The sequence below is a fragment of the Glycine max genome, chromosome 10, assembly GCF_000004515.6.
Source record: "Glycine max cultivar Williams 82 chromosome 10, Glycine_max_v4.0, whole genome shotgun sequence".
NCBI lineage: Eukaryota > Viridiplantae > Streptophyta > Magnoliopsida > Fabales > Fabaceae > Glycine > Glycine max.
Window position 1 is genome coordinate 49,481,561 of NC_038246.2, and position 15,838 is coordinate 49,497,398.

The 15,838-nt window shown below is 36.1% G+C and overlaps 2 protein-coding genes and 1 pseudogene across 2 annotated transcripts; 2 read left to right on the forward strand and 1 right to left on the reverse strand.

Annotated features, from left to right (window-relative positions):
- Nucleotides 1-989: 989 nt before the first annotated feature.
- LOC102660912 (LEAF RUST 10 DISEASE-RESISTANCE LOCUS RECEPTOR-LIKE PROTEIN KINASE-like 2.5) lies at nucleotides 990-3,325 on the forward strand (annotated as a pseudogene).
- Nucleotides 3,326-7,661: 4,336 nt separating this feature from the next.
- LOC100779158 (probable leucine-rich repeat receptor-like protein kinase At1g68400) lies at nucleotides 7,662-10,886 on the forward strand. The gene is made up of 2 exons (XM_003535672.5): nucleotides 7,662-9,329; nucleotides 10,026-10,886. The coding sequence occupies exons 1-2, from the start codon at nucleotides 7,976-7,978 to the stop codon at nucleotides 10,688-10,690; spliced, it is 2,019 nt and encodes a 672-aa protein (XP_003535720.1). The 5' UTR covers nucleotides 7,662-7,975; the 3' UTR covers nucleotides 10,691-10,886.
- A 221-nt stretch (nucleotides 10,887-11,107) lies between these two features.
- On the reverse strand, nucleotides 11,108-14,206 carry LOC100810724 (core-2/I-branching enzyme domain-containing protein). The gene is made up of 2 exons (NM_001317689.2): nucleotides 13,031-14,206; nucleotides 11,108-11,989 (listed from the first exon to the last, which is right to left on the reverse strand). Exons 1-2 carry the CDS (start codon nucleotides 13,640-13,642, stop codon nucleotides 11,354-11,356), a joined length of 1,248 nt encoding a protein of 415 aa, NP_001304618.2. The 5' UTR covers nucleotides 13,643-14,206; the 3' UTR covers nucleotides 11,108-11,353.
- Between the last annotated feature and the right edge of the window lie 1,632 nt (nucleotides 14,207-15,838).

Genomic DNA, 15,838 nt, shown 5'->3' on the forward strand with positions numbered 1-15,838 from the left:
TTTCTTTCCTCCCTACCAAAAGTAGATTACATAGAAAATGTGTCAAGAAATTTAAGGTCACTGAATATCGCAATTGGTTGATGAAGATTACACCCATTTTGAACGCCTTCCTTTTGATCAAGAAATTTAATCACCATTAAATGAAGTGATGTGTCAGACGCTAACAGCTAAAAACGAGGACCTAACCTTTTCATAAACCACGACCTGACCTTTCCAGAACCGTGTCCCATTTCCAAGAATTTAATTAGAATAATACTGTGGCTCACATCCAGTGTAGTTTGTCAATCTGTTTACGTACTCTGCACTTCAAACTCTGAAAGAAAGTTCAGATGGAGTAGTGCCGTCTTGGATCGGTATAAGATCACATTACAATGAATCAAATCCTATGCTTCTTTCAACTGACGTAATTGAGCATGAAATTGGTCCCACTATCATTGATGTAGTATTCAAATCATTGATTAATTACCTTGAATTTTGGATTTCACTTTTAAGTCATTTGATGAGCTTACCGTGAGGTAATTTTCTTAGGTTAATATTGATCACAAGTGTCTCAGACGATACTCACAGTTGCAGGATAGAAAAGATTGCTATCCTGTGTTCTTGCTGATCTTCTTCTTACCGATACTAACAGTCAACAGTTCTCAAGACTTGAATAACTCCTCTATAGAGTAAAAAGACTATATATTTGCTTTTGCTTCTTCTGTCAGCTGTAATTTAATTAAAATTGCTTAAAATTTGATCATCACATAATTCACTTAAAATTGTTTAAATACTTCCTTAATCAGCCAGTAGTACGTTTATGAGCTGATAAACGTTACAGTATAAGGGGTGAGTCTCTTAATTATTTTAAACATTCGCGATGATGAGGCCGTAACGAGCTGTTTAATACGCATGTTGACTTGAATAATGAGTATGGAAGACTTGGTCTAATAAATAAGGGTGGAATAAATTATAGTAGTTGTTGAACATCTCAATTTGTCTCTATGCCCATGGAGGCCAAAGGTTTTATTGTGACCAAGGTACGGCTTCACATGTTATTTAATTAAACTATGGTTTTGAATAAAACAATCATATTTAGACACCATTAACACCCATAACATTTTCCTCTAAAAAAAAAAATACCTATTTTTTTTTTCTTATTACTTATATTATCTAGGAGGGAAGAGAGAACACCTAATGTGACAACAGAGGGGAAGAAGGTGAAGGACGGCGGAGAAGTGGAGGGAAATAAGAAAGGATAGAAAATGAAACAGAGAAGAAGAGAATAAAATGGAAAAAAGTAGAATTGAAAAAAAAGCAAAAAAAAAAACCGTCATTGATTAATTTTAATAAGTCGATCTAACATATTAAAATAAAAAATATTTTATTTTCACACAGTAAAATCTATCATATGACAAATAATTAATTATATTGTTTGAAACTAAATACGACATAAAATTATTCCTCCCAACAAGTTTCACACTATGATTCTATGAAGTGGTGCTTCCAACATGCAAAAGCATATGCTGTGGCCTATGGGTGACACAACGCAGTAGTAGCTGATGATGTTAATCAGAGTGATACAAAGACAAAAAAATAAATAAATAGGAGCCGTCGATTGAGATGGCGTCTCCTCCTGTTTAGTACTTACATCACAAAAACAATCCATATAAGCAGGTAAACATATTTTTATACCAGTTTGATATTTTTTTAAAATTAGTTTTGTCATTTAGCCAAATTCATTCTGTAAATAATTTGGGTTTAAATATATTTTTCATTTTTGCCTCTTAAAAAAATAGTTTTAATTTTTATAAAATGCTTTTATTTTATTTTTTTCATGAAAAAGTTTTACATAATACTTTGAATACTAAAAAAAGTATTATCTAAAATTCTTTAAGAATAAAAAATAAAATAAACATATTTTAAAAAGATTAAAACGATAAAAAAAAATCATTTGCTTGCGCTTCTAAGTTCTAATCTCCACTTTATTGTGATTTTCAATTTTCAATAATCAAGTTTTCTCAAATGTCTCTTTTTATAATATAGGAGTCTACCATTCACGCACGAGTCTAGGAACTACGTACACAGATTCGTATGTTACGTTGGTTTTGTATATAAAAGGCAAAAATTAGTCCAGTTAATCAATCGAGCACGGCCTACAAACATGTTTTGTGACTTTTGTTCATGTATACAGGTCATTACATTCTCATTTTCGCTAAACACTTTCCTTTATTATTAAATAAATTCTCCAGCTTCGGTCGTGGGGGTCTTGGCTTGCTGCTTCAGGACAAGGATCTTTTGGAGGGAGAATCCAACCCATCGGATTATTGCAGGAACATGGACCCCTTCCTACAACTAGGTACAATTATTCAGAGGTTAAGAAAATGACCAACTCTTTTAGAAACAAATTAGGCCAAGGGGGATTCGGCAGTGTATACATGATGGTCGTGTTGTTGCGGTGAAGATTTTTAAATAAATCAAAGGGCAACGGAGAAGAATTCATAAATAAGTTGCAATTATTAGCAAGACTTCACATGTTAACGTTGTTAGACTATTAGAATTCTGTCTGGACAGTTCAAAATGGGCTCTAATATACGAGTTTGTGCCTAACGGATCTCTTGACAAGTTTATATATGAAGAGAAAAATCCACCAGAGGATGCTCGCCAATTGGATTGCAAAATATTGTATGATATTGTAATTGGCATTGCTCTTGGATTAGAGTACTTACACAGAGGTTGCAACACTAGAATTTTGCATTTTGACATAAAGCCTCACAACATTTTACTAAATGAGAATTTCAGCACAAAAATTTCTGATTTTGGACTTGCAAAACTATGTCCAAGAAAAGAAAGTGCCGTATCAATATTGGGTGCAAGAGGAACCGCATGTTATATTGCACCAGAAGTTTTTTCCCGGAATTTAGGTGCAGTATCACATAAGTCAGATGTCTACAGTTATGGGATGATGGTCCTAGAAATGGTTGGAATGAGACATAATTCTAAGGCTGAAGTAAACCGCTCGAGTGAAATATATTTTCCTCATTTGATTTACAGTCATCTTGAATCAAATCAGGAACTTGGTTTACAAAATATAAGAAATGAAAGTGATGACAAACTGGTGAGAAAGATGACAATAGTGGGCTTATGGTGTATACAAACTTACCCTTCAACTCGACCAGCCATAAGTAGAGTGGTGGAAATGCTAGAAAGTAAAGTTGAGTTATTGCAAATTCCACCGAAACCTCGTTTATCTTCTCCTCCAACCTCTCCAGCCCATTTTTCAAGTAAGAAAATTAATTCATGAGAATACTAGTGTGTAGTCTATTTTGCTGTATATTGCATTTATTACTGGTATATTATGCTTTTAGTTTAACCTCATAAATCGAGGTGTAAGTGCATTGTAACGTGTAAGGTTGGCACTTCAGAACACTTCATGGTCTACCTATTTATTGACTTAATAACATGTTTCTGATAGGTGTGTAGTCGCCTTGCTTCATAAACCACTCCCCTTTCATTTGTCGTTCTATATATTTTTCTAATGAAAATAATATATACTGGGAAAGTCATAAGAAAGTGTCACAAAATGTCTATTGTAGGAATGTACTAGTGAAGCTTTGAGTAATACAAAGTGAAATTTTATTGACAAGAAACTACACTAGTGAAAAACCAACGAAGGAAGCACGAAAAAACTTTAAGCTAGACAAAACTTAAACAACTAAAAACAGGAAAATTTTTGTTTTCATGTTTTTTATCATAGGATCTTGCTAAATAGTATTCAGGAGTAGGAAAGGTTAAGGAGTGAATAGTAAAAGTTTTTATTAAATTTCTAATAATATACTCCCTTAATATATTTTTTTAATTTTAATTCTTTAGAAATACTAGTTATAAGTTAATCTCTCTGTAGTTTTTCTATCCTACCTACCAAGTCTTTGTTCATCACTGTCTAACTATAAAACTTATTTGAGGGGAGGGGATACTTACATAGAAAATGTGCCAAGAAATTTGAAGCCATTGAATATCGCAATTGGTTGATGGAAATTGAAAATAAGATACACCCATTTTGAACGGGTTTTCTCTCTTTAGTCACGGTTAAGTGAATTGTGTCCTTAATGGAAACAAGGGGAACTGCTGGATACATTATATTGATCCTGAGGTATTCTCTAGAAAGTTTGGAGGAGTCTCACATAAATCTGATGTGTACAACTTATGGAATGATGGTTTTGGAAATGGTTGGGGGAAGGATGAATAACAATGTTGTACGTTGCAAGTGAAATATATTTTCCACACTGGATTTACAAGCGTCTTGAACTGAATCAGGAGCCTTGATTGCGAAGCATAAAAAATGAAACTGATAAAGAAATGGTACGAAAGTGGATCGTAGTGAGCTTATGGTGCTTTCAGACAGACCCGTCAAATAGGCCAGTAATGAGTAAAGTGGTAGATATGATGGAAGGAAGCTTAGAGTCCTTGCAAATACCATCAAAACCTTATCTCTCTCTTCACCTCCAAGATCTCCCCCAAGATCCTCAGATCACAGCACCTGCACATCTCACACTACTTATGCTTCAGAGTACTAATTATTTTCTCGCAGCATAAATTTTCATCACTTATAAACCAACACATTACACATGTTCGTGCGTATTGTTGTCTTGTCTCCTATATTATAATTTATAATGTTCGCAGACTTTCAATTAGTTGAAATGGTTACTGTTTGATAATTAAGTGTATTGTTCGCCAATAATTTGTATAGCTGTATATGCATAGATGATGAACAAATGTCACTCCGCACACTCCATTAAAATGCCAACCAGGGATGCTAGTTGATGATTTATGTGTATTGAACAGGGAGAGGCCGGAGAATTCCCCCGTTTGTCATCCATTCCCTAATGCCCATCCCGCTTGGCTGCTACAACTTGATGGATTTTAATGGAGTGAAGATCCTAAATGAATTGAAAGAAAATGGTGAGGAATTCATCAATGAAGTTGCAAGTATCAGCAAAACTTCTCATATCAACATTGTAACTCTTCTGGGGTTCTGTTACCATGGTTCTAAAGGAGGAGCTTTGGTTTTGTCTAATGAATCACTTGAGAAGTTTATCTTTGAAGAAAATGCCCTAACGACAGATCGTCAATTGGACTTTCAAACATTGTACCATATTGCAATTGGTGTTGCTCGAGGACTAGAATACCTGCATAAAGGTTGCAATACTAGAATTTTACACTTTGATAAAGCCTCACAAGCCATAACATTCTCTTGGATGAGAATTTCAACCCCAAGACTGCAGACTTTGGTCTAGCAAAACTTGCACATAAGAAATGAAAGTGATGACAAATTGGTGAAAAAGATGACAATAGTAGGCTTATGGTGCATACAAACCCATCCTTCAACTCGACCTACCATAACTAAAGTGGTGAAAATGCTAGAAAGCAAAGTTGAGTTTTTGCAAATTCCTCCTAAACCACTTTTGTATTTTCCTTCAACCTCACTGGTCCATTTATCATGTGAGAAACTGTAGTTTGCGACTTGTGAGAATACTAAAAAATATATGATGCAGTGACTTTGAGTGATCTTTGGCTTAAAATTCTAAAAAGCATCAGCCACCTCTTAATTTGCCTTCTTCCAAGACGTCCGTTCAAAGTCTTTGTAGTTTACCTTGAAGTCAAAAGTGATTGCTACTGTCTGAGATTCTAGAAAGGTAATTTATGTAAGTTATGAATATAATTGAGATTTTAGAAATAATTATACTAAGTTTATTGCTTAATTTATATAATGGCCTATGAAGATTGAAGAGTATATAAATATCGAAGTTAAGTGTCGTTTTCTAATATAGCGTGTGTAATAATTTTTATTGCTTGAAAATTGTATTGTTCACGAGAGTATTAAGCATCTATGTACCCATATACAGGTGATGCACTCTCTAAGAGAATCCAGAAGAGAATCCCCAAAGGGAAACTGGACATTATTCTGAACTTTTGTAATCCCCAACAGTGATGCACTCTCTTCGTTTGCATCTAACGAAATGTATGCATTATTTACTTAATTCTAACGACTTGACACTATTTATAACTACCAATATTTAAACACAAATGCAAGCACGGAACCAACGGAATACTTTACAGAGAACTCGGTATATTAAACATGAATTCCATCAAAAATTCATTTCTGAAACATAAGAAACTGTGGAATAATCCAGAGGTAAATTACACCAATCCATGGAAATAAAAAAGAGCGCCGAGAAATTCTAGTATCAGCGGGCTTGAAATTAGTCAGTCCATAATAAATTTGAATTTGAGAACTCTCATGGTCTTATATCCTTAAAATACACCACTTTGTATATTCCAGCCAAATCTCCACTGCTAGTCCAACCCTAATGGATTATATATCCTAAATTTTTTCTGAGATGATTGTTCTGGTTACACTTGTTTACGGTGTGTTTGACAGTCGACAGGAGAGGAATTAAAAGAAAATAAAAGTGAAGGTAGTTCATGCGTGCGTGTCAGAAGTTCGTTTTAGGACGGATTACAGAAAGACGGAGCTTCTCTCAGTTCTGAAAAATTCTTAAGACAATTATTTAGTAATAAAAAATTAATTCACATTACTTCAGAAAAAAAAATATAAACAACTGTCTCCTCTGGTCCAAGATCTATCTTTTTCAACTCCGCTTTTCGCCCTCTACTGTTCATTTCTCGATGCAAAGCTATATAAAAATTTCTTAAATTTCGTTTCAACTCAAGTTGCTCCACAGAGAGGCAAAAAAAATTCAAGAAGATTGATTGAGAAAAGGACCGAGAGGAAGAAACCGCTCAAGGATTGGAGAAAACAGAAGTATTTAATGCATCGTGAAAATGGAACAACATGTGCGAGTAAGTCCAAAAACAAAATGAAGGCGATCACCGATCTATATTAGTATAATAGAAGTCAGAAACTAGACAGGCGCAGTACTTATAACAATAATGCTACTTGTTCTCGTAATTTCTCTTTCTTAATGACCTACTTCTTCCATCTCAAAATAAATATTAATTATATTTTAATAATAATTTTAAAATACTATTATTTTATACTACATAATTATGTTTCTCTTTAAAATAATGATGATAACTTTTTAGACTATGAAGATGAATGATATGTTTTTATAGATTAAAAATAGCTAACTTATTTTACATAAATTAAAAGATTGTTAAGTCATTTTAATTAATAAATAATAAAAAGTCTTAAAAAGAATGTATCGTCTGTGCTTCTCAAATTATTACTAGTTGTTTAATTATAGTTAAAGTTAAGTATTCATTTTGGTTTCAAATATTATATATATATATTTTTTTTTCTTCTCAAATTTTAACTAATTTTATCTTATTTAATATTATTATTTTTAAAATATTATTTATTTAATTGAGTAGTGATTTTTTTTATTTTTGATATTAAATTTTAATAAAAATAAATAAATAATTTTTTAATTAAAATTAATATAATTAAATATAATTAACTAATTTTATAATTAAGGTGACATATTTTTTTCTTCGTATATTTTTGAGACGGAAAGAATAATAAATTGATAAATTAAAATTATAAAGTCTCAAATGAAACGGGTCAGAAAATAATAGTAGTAAAGTAGTAGTGTATTATACAACCCATTGATTTGATCATAAAAATGAGAGTCATGGCAAGCATAACATTTTAAAGAACAGCAAGGATAGAATCGTCTTTTTGATTGAATGCAGCTGCAAAAAGTTGCATATTATAGTCTTTTGAGGTAGAGCAGCGTGTCAGTATAGCCAAAGAACCAATAGCAAGCATCGCATTAACGCAACATGCTCATTTTCAGTTAACCCCTCTGTTTATAACAATAACTCCAACCAAATTATTACCCCCATTCCATTACCGTTAAGCCCTTTCGTTTTCTCATTAATTCCAAATTTATCACTCTACTTTACTCAAACACAAAACACCACCCTCTTCAGTCTTCACCCCTCACTCCTCTTTCTCTCTGTGAGAACAACAATGGCAGCAACACTCTCTCACCTCGTTGCTGTTTTCCATTTTCTTATTCTTCTTCTTCTTCTTCTCATGGTTCATGGTTTTAGTAACCCTGATTTCGACGCTCTTTTGTCCTTCAAAACCGCTTCAGACACATCCCAAAAGCTCACAACATGGAACATTAACAGCACTAACCCGTGTTCCTGGAAGGGCGTGTCGTGCATTCGCGACCGAGTCTCGCGACTCGTTCTCGAAAACCTCGACCTAGAAGGTTCCATTCACCCCTTAACCTCTCTGACTCAGCTCCGAGTTCTGAGTCTCAAAGGAAACCGTTTCTCCGGTCCCGTTCCAAACCTCTCCAACCTCACCGCTCTAAAACTTCTCTTCCTATCTCGCAATGCCTTCTCCGGCGAGTTTCCGGCGACCGTCAAGTCGCTCTTCCGCCTCTACCGTCTCGATCTGTCCAACAACAACTTCTCCGGCGAGATTCCGGCGACGGTCAGCCACTTGACCCACCTCCTCACTCTCCGTCTCGACGGTAACAAGTTCTCCGGCCACATTCCCGATGTGAACCTCCCCGGCCTCCAAGAGTTCAACGTCTCCGGCAACCGTCTCTCCGGCGAGATACCCAAGTCCTTATCAAATTTCCCAGAATCCTCGTTCGGGCAAAACCCGTTTCTCTGCGGAGCCCCAATTAAAAACTGTGCACCCGACCCAACAAAACCCGGATCCGAAGGTGCCATCGCTTCACCACTGGTACCACCCAACAACAACCCAACAACCACTGTATCATCTTCACCAAGTTCAATGCCGAAAACACCAGCATCAGCATCAACAAAAAGTAATAAAAGCCACGGAAAGGGTGGTTCGAAGATAAGTCCAGTGGCGCTTATAGCTATTATAGTGTGTGATGTTTTGGTTCTTGCAATAGTGTCATTGCTTCTGTATTGCTACTTCTGGAGGAACTATAAGTTGAAAGAGGGAAAAGGGTCGAAGTTATTTGAGAGTGAAAAGATCGTGTATTCGTCGAGTCCTTACCCTGCTCAGGGAGGGTTTGAGAGGGGTCGAATGGTGTTCTTCGAAGGTGAGAAAAGGTTCGAGCTTGAGGACTTGCTTCGAGCATCCGCGGAAATGCTTGGAAAGGGTGGGTTTGGGACTGCGTACAAAGCGGTGCTCGATGATGGAAATGTGGTTGCGGTGAAGAGACTCAAGGACGCGCAGATTACAGGGAAGAGGGAATTTGAGCAACACATGGAATTGTTGGGAAGGTTGAGACATCCCAATGTTGTTAGTTTGAGGGCTTACTATTTCGCGCGCGAGGAGAAGTTGTTGGTCTATGATTACATGCCTAATGCCACCTTGTTCTGGCTCCTTCACGGTACCTATTATTTCATTTCATTTCATTTGCACCTTCATGGCTTTTCTGTTTGTTTGTTTGTTTGTTTGTTTTGTCTAGGCCACATGAATTAAATAAAAAAAAAGTTTTACATTTATTTCTTTGTTCTTTAGTTGCCCTCAGTTGAGGATAGTAGGTTATGTGCTTTGAAATAATATTTTCTTTCTTTGCACCAAAAGGGCCATACCCAACTGAGTCACGCATGTAGGTTACCGGTGCTGCATAAATGTAGCTTGTTTTATTTTGAGGGGTCCATTAAACGAGGCTCCTCCAAATTTCCAAGTTTTGATATCATGAACCATGTGCTATGGATAGGCGTTCTTTATGACGATTCCTTATCCTTCCTTGCAACGTTATAGTAGTGGAGTAATTTTTTAATGCATTGTTGCAGACAAGGGAACTGTTAATTGTACAGTAACTGCACAAATCACAATCATAACCCCTGGGAATCGGGACATTGTATAGTACCATCCAGACTTGATTGTGAATTGTCTTGGACCGCTTTTCATTAATAATAATAAAAAAAAAAGAATACGAGAACTATTTTTGCTGTATGCTCTTTTCGTGAGCAACATTTGGCCTTTTGCTTTATCTTTTTGCCAGTTGAATGAATGTCCAAAAAGTGTAATGGCAAATGTGTAATTAAAAGGGAAGCTGATGGTTGAATTGGTAACACAGGGAACCGAGGACCCGGACGAACCCCACTAGACTGGACCACGAGGCTGAAGATAGCAGCGGGAGCGGCGCGAGGTGTGGCTTTCATTCATAACTCGTGCAAGTCCCTTAAACTCACCCACGGTAACATCAAATCCACCAACGTCTTACTCGACAAGCAGGGAAATGCACGCGTGTCTGATTTTGGGCTCTCCGTGTTCGCGGGCCCAGGCCCAGTGGGTGGCAGATCCAACGGCTACCGCGCTCCGGAGGCATCGGAGGGTCGAAAACAGACGCAGAAGTCTGACGTGTACTCTTTCGGTGTGCTCCTGCTGGAGCTGCTCACAGGGAAGTGTCCCTCCGTGGTGGAGAGTGGAGGGAGTGCTTACGGCGGGGTGGTGGACCTACCAAGGTGGGTCCAGTCAGTGGTGAGGGAAGAGTGGACCGCTGAGGTGTTTGATTTGGAGCTGATGAGGTATAAGGATATTGAGGAGGAGATGGTGGGGCTGCTTCAGATTGCGATGACGTGTACCGCGCCTGCACCCGATCAACGGCCCAGGATGACCCACGTGCTCAAGATGATTGAGGAGTTGCGTGGGGTCGAGGTGTCGCCATGTCATGACTCCTTGGATTCGGTGTCTGAGTCTCCTTCCTTGTCTGAAGATGCGTGTGGAACAACCAGTCAGTGATTTTAGGACTAGGTTCTATTGGCGGCTTTTGTTTTTCTAATTATTTTTAATCTCCTATGCAAATCCTTTTGCCTGTTCTCCTGAATATGTCAAGATTAATTTTCGTTCAAGGTTTTCGGCTAATTATTAAAGCTATTATGTGAAATGATGATTGTAGGGGTTATTAATTAATTAATTGGGCTCTAATTGAGGTAAATGGTGTAGGTTGGTGAAGACATTGTTGGGTCAGTTCAATAATGATTGACGTGGCCTTGAATTAAATCGGTTTCAAAAGAGAAAAGCATTCCTATTGCCTACTTTGGTTAGCCAAGTTTAATTTAAACTTGATTGGAATTTGTGACGTCTTTTTTGACCGTCAAGGAATCTGGAGTAGGAGGCGTCCAAATAAAATACACTATTTTGCTCCTTCTCATGTGCTTCCATCCAATTAATTACCTTTTTCTGGTCTAATTTGTCAATACTAGAACTACTAGTATTGGGATATATAAGAATCCAATAGTAGAAGTAAAACCATCCACGAAGATCCGTTAAGCCAATGAAATAGCTCATACTGTATTGATGAAATAAGTCTACACCGGATAAATAAAAAGCTTAAAAGGTAAAAAAGAATGAATGAAATAATTGGTTATACTCGTAACTAGTGTTTTTGTGCCTATGGAAGTATTAGAAATGCATAACCATGGGTGCAATCTTGGTGAGCTTCGACACAGAACCAGGGGCGAACTTCCTAGCAAACAGAAAACAAACATTGATGCTGTCTCCATTATACTCACATTTCTGATCCCTTAAACTCTCCAAGAACTTAACAGTAATCTCCGATCTCAAAAACTTAGTTGGGTGTGGACCACCCTTTGACCAATCAACCCAAGTCAAGCTCCTATTCGAATTCCCCTCCCAAAATTTGATGCTCACATACGTTGGCAGGTAATGTTCATCTGCATAACATGAACCTTTGCAGTAGTCTTGAAAAACTGGGAAGTATTTTCTGTCAGACACCACTTCTAGTGCAAGGTCTCTATCCATTTCAAACCATTGGGACCCTTTTCTCCACTGATTAAGGGAGATCTCAGGCAACATCTGGATGCTGTAGCGGCCTCGGCCAACCGAACTAGGATCATCAAAAGCCATGACGTAGTTTTGGGTGGAGTTCATCAAGTAAGTATAGATGGTTGAGAAGTTGAAGAGTGGTATGCAGGATTCTGACAAGAGTACAAAACGTTGGTTTGAGATGTCAACAAGTGCATTGGCCAGCAAGCGACGCTCAGCTTCAATCATGTTCACATTACCCCATTCCACTTCCTGCATTATGTGAATACCAGATGATCAGATGAAGACTATACTATTGATCAATGTTTTTTTCTAAGTTGTAGTAAATTACTACTGGAATTGGAATTAGGAATCTTAATCAACTCCGTGACACAATTAGAAACAGATAGCCATAAATGGAAATAAAATAAAAACTAGATACTTTCTCGAGGCATTAGACTCATTTTATTTTATTTCTTTTACACAGGACATTTAAGGTTGTAATAAAGGACCCGCTCAAATTATGCGTACTTTCTGATAAGAAAAATAATTCAATCCATATAAGAATTGATATGATGTACAATTTACACAAAAAGGTAGTAAATATCATTGTCCTTTAAACAATTGGGATTTGATAATTTAGGAATGTTTCCCTAAACCGGTAGCAGCTAGCTGTTACCAGTTAACGTGGGGTGCATGAACTATCATTTTCAATGCTAATCAATAGTATGGGATTGTTTGTAATGATCATTTTATTTTTTTTATCGGATGTCCAATATGATGTCTACATTCTAGTGATCCTAAACAACAAAAGAAAATATGTATGCTGAAGAACGCTCAAGCTTGGATTATGTTTCCTTTATCTATTTTATTAAAAATAAAATTGACCACATCTAATGACTATAGACGAGAGCACAAATGAGCTTGAGCATCTGCATCCCACAATTGCCAACGTACTGATAGAAGTTCACGAAGAGAGAATGTCTTATTTTTTGCCTTTTAAAACCTATAGTCTAAATAAACTTTTATACTACTAAAAATAGGATGGTTTACTTTACTGCAAACTATCATTGTAGCTGAACTTTTTCCTCCAAGTCTATAACGTGCCCTATGATTCATTTGAACCATTTTTCAATTATGCAAGCTGTAGGATCGTTGACTAATAACAAAAACTAGGATATGATCAGATCAGTAACAAAAGATACAAGTTGTCATTGACTACGACAATGATCCTACACAAGCAATAGTCATTTCAATAATTGGCAAGAAACTAACAGTAAATGTAATAAGTAACTGAAGAAGAAAGCAACTGACCTTACTGGGAATTCTCCGACCTTTAAACACTGGACTCTCCGGGCGTGATCCATTGTATGATGGATTGGAGTGCACGTAAATTGAGTAGAACCCTTCATGCCCTTTGAAGAATTGCTCCCACAAAGGTGCCAAGAACACAGGACCCCTTGTCAAGAACATGAAGGCAACCTTTGGAACACGATCAAACGGGTAATCAGGGATCTTCGCAGTCATTGAAGCTCTCCATAGCATTTCCTCATCATCCATATCATGCACAACAGGAGGAGGCTTAAGGAACTCCTTCAATCCTACATGACTATTTTCAGTTTCCATTTGTGTTTCAGTTTGAATTTGTGTTTGAGCTTGAATCTGTGTTCGAGGTTGAGATTGATTAGATATTTCTGGTTTTGCAGTTGGTGGTGGCAAGGGTGGTGTTCGCGGAAAGGAAGACAGTGACAACTGAGTGAATTGTAGACTAAAGTTGCAGTCTTTAAGGTAGAAACTGAAGATAACTCCAATGGTTATACCAAAGCCCAAAATTAGGATATAGGTAAGAAACTGAATAAAGTGAAATTGAGCATTGAAAAACTTGGAAACAGAGTTTAAGGGGTATTGATTATTTTGGCCCTTCATTCTCTGGGGACAAAAACACCAAATTCCCTAATAATTCTGTTATATGGGTATATATGATGGGTACCTGAGTTGTAAGCTTGTAAAAAAAAAAACAATAAGAAGCACGTGACTTGATGAAACACTAGAAACTATATCAGAAACAAACCGATCTTCTTATTAAAATATCTCTATGGTCATAAGACTATGAACAAGAAGAAGATCAAATGAAAGTGTTTTCAATACAATAATGTTCGCCTAGTTTCAAAAACTTAAATGATCCAAAATATGATGGAAAGTGCAAGCAAGGGGTGATAGAGAAAGAAATTAAGCTCTAGAGAGAAATAGAGAAAGGCAGAAGAAAAGCTATCTCCCTTGGCTCCATTTTATGCCACAAACTGATTTGGTGGCTTTGGATTGGAGACTTTTTCTCTTTTCCGTTTCCCTCGATGCCAACTTTTATAGTATAAGCCTTTTGTTTTATGCTCTCCAAGAAATAATAATGACAGCTTTGTCTAAAGGCTGAAGTTGCCAAAGACAGAAACAGTTATCGCTGGTTTAGGAAACCTGTAGAAGATTGATTTTTATATACAAGTTCGTTACAAGAAACCAATAAATACATTACACATGTCTGTCTGATTGGAAGAAGGAAAGTTAATTAATTATTTCGTTGAAAATTACGAGGAAAATGCAGATTCTGTTGTTATTACGTGGTGCCGTCTCTTGCTGGTGCAGTGTGCAATGTTGAAACGACGAAGACGTTTTCTATGTGGAACTTTTGACATAGGAAAACGTATATTTGGACGAAGATCTAGACCAAGTTATGTAGCCGCCGTGCAAAATACTTTTTTTCAACACGTTGGTTTGTTACGTGTTTGGTTACATAGGTTTCGACTATTTCATATTTCTGTGGACCCTTTAGAGTTTAGGGAAGAGAGGTTCTCCTAATTCCTAAGCCAAGCCCAAAACATGAGACCAGAAAGAAGCCACCCCACAGATGTAGCAGCGTTTTGAAGACTTTTCAACAAAATTAACACCCAACAATCAAAACTGATACGCTAAAAATTATGAAATAATGCAAAAATGAGGGAAATGTTTTTTTTTTTTTTTTCCCTTTTCGGAGGGTGTAATTATATTAGGCACGCGTATATCTGTTTGTGGGGGAAAAAATTGTTTGGTCAATTACAAGTTAGAAGAGAAATTAACGTGCCGGTCAAATAAAAGGGGAAATGGTTGCCACAGTAAATGGTGGGTAATAGTATAATGAGGGGGATGTATCGGTACATAAATTGGATATGGAAAATCAGTAAGGTCAACCTTATTTTGAATGAATAAAAAAGAGAAATAGAAAAAAAAGGAAAGGAATCTAAGGAAATAATAGGTGTGATAATTAATGTGATAAAAAAGGCAAAGAGAAATAAGAAAAAGAATGAAGTAGAAGGAAAATAGAAAAAAATGAGGGTATCTTAATAACGAGTGAATAGCTTTTTTTTTTTGTTACATTGAGTGAATAGCTTATGCTTCTTTAGTGTTCTAATTTGAAATAATAAAAAAAATAGTTTTTCTCTCAAATGTTTTTTGCTCAAATGCTGAGAATGAATACTTTGAAAGAAAAACATACATGTAGTTGGATATTTGAAAAAAAAATGCAAAATCAAAGTCATACAACTCACTTGTAATTTGTTAGCCATGTAATTTAGATATATCCCTATCAATGAGAAAAAACTTAGAAACCCCTGGGGGCTGGCTAGAAGATGAAGAAAAGGGTGACAAAGAGGAGAGTAAATAAATAAAAACGAAATGCCATTTTTTTTCCTTTTTCTGAAACACCTGAAAAAGAAAGGGTGAGATTGAGATTAAAATATTATTCTGATGTTTTCAATGTAAATGATTTGCAGCAATATGGAATACACGACAACAATCCGTTGCCGCCTAAGTTATATGTTAATCCGAGGCCAAAATCCCTTACTTTCAATTCCAATCAATTATTTCTGAAGTAGTTTAAGATATTCCTTGTTTTCAATTCGTGGTCGTATGTTCATAGACGATGTTACATTAACTTTATTATTACAGAAACAGTTAAAGTTTGTGAATTTGACCAATTACATTAAATAATTGATTCTGATACATGCTACTAGACGGTCAATTATTTAAAAATTATATTTTATATAATTTTTAAAATAGTCATTATAAAAGTAAATAATTTCTAATTATATAATA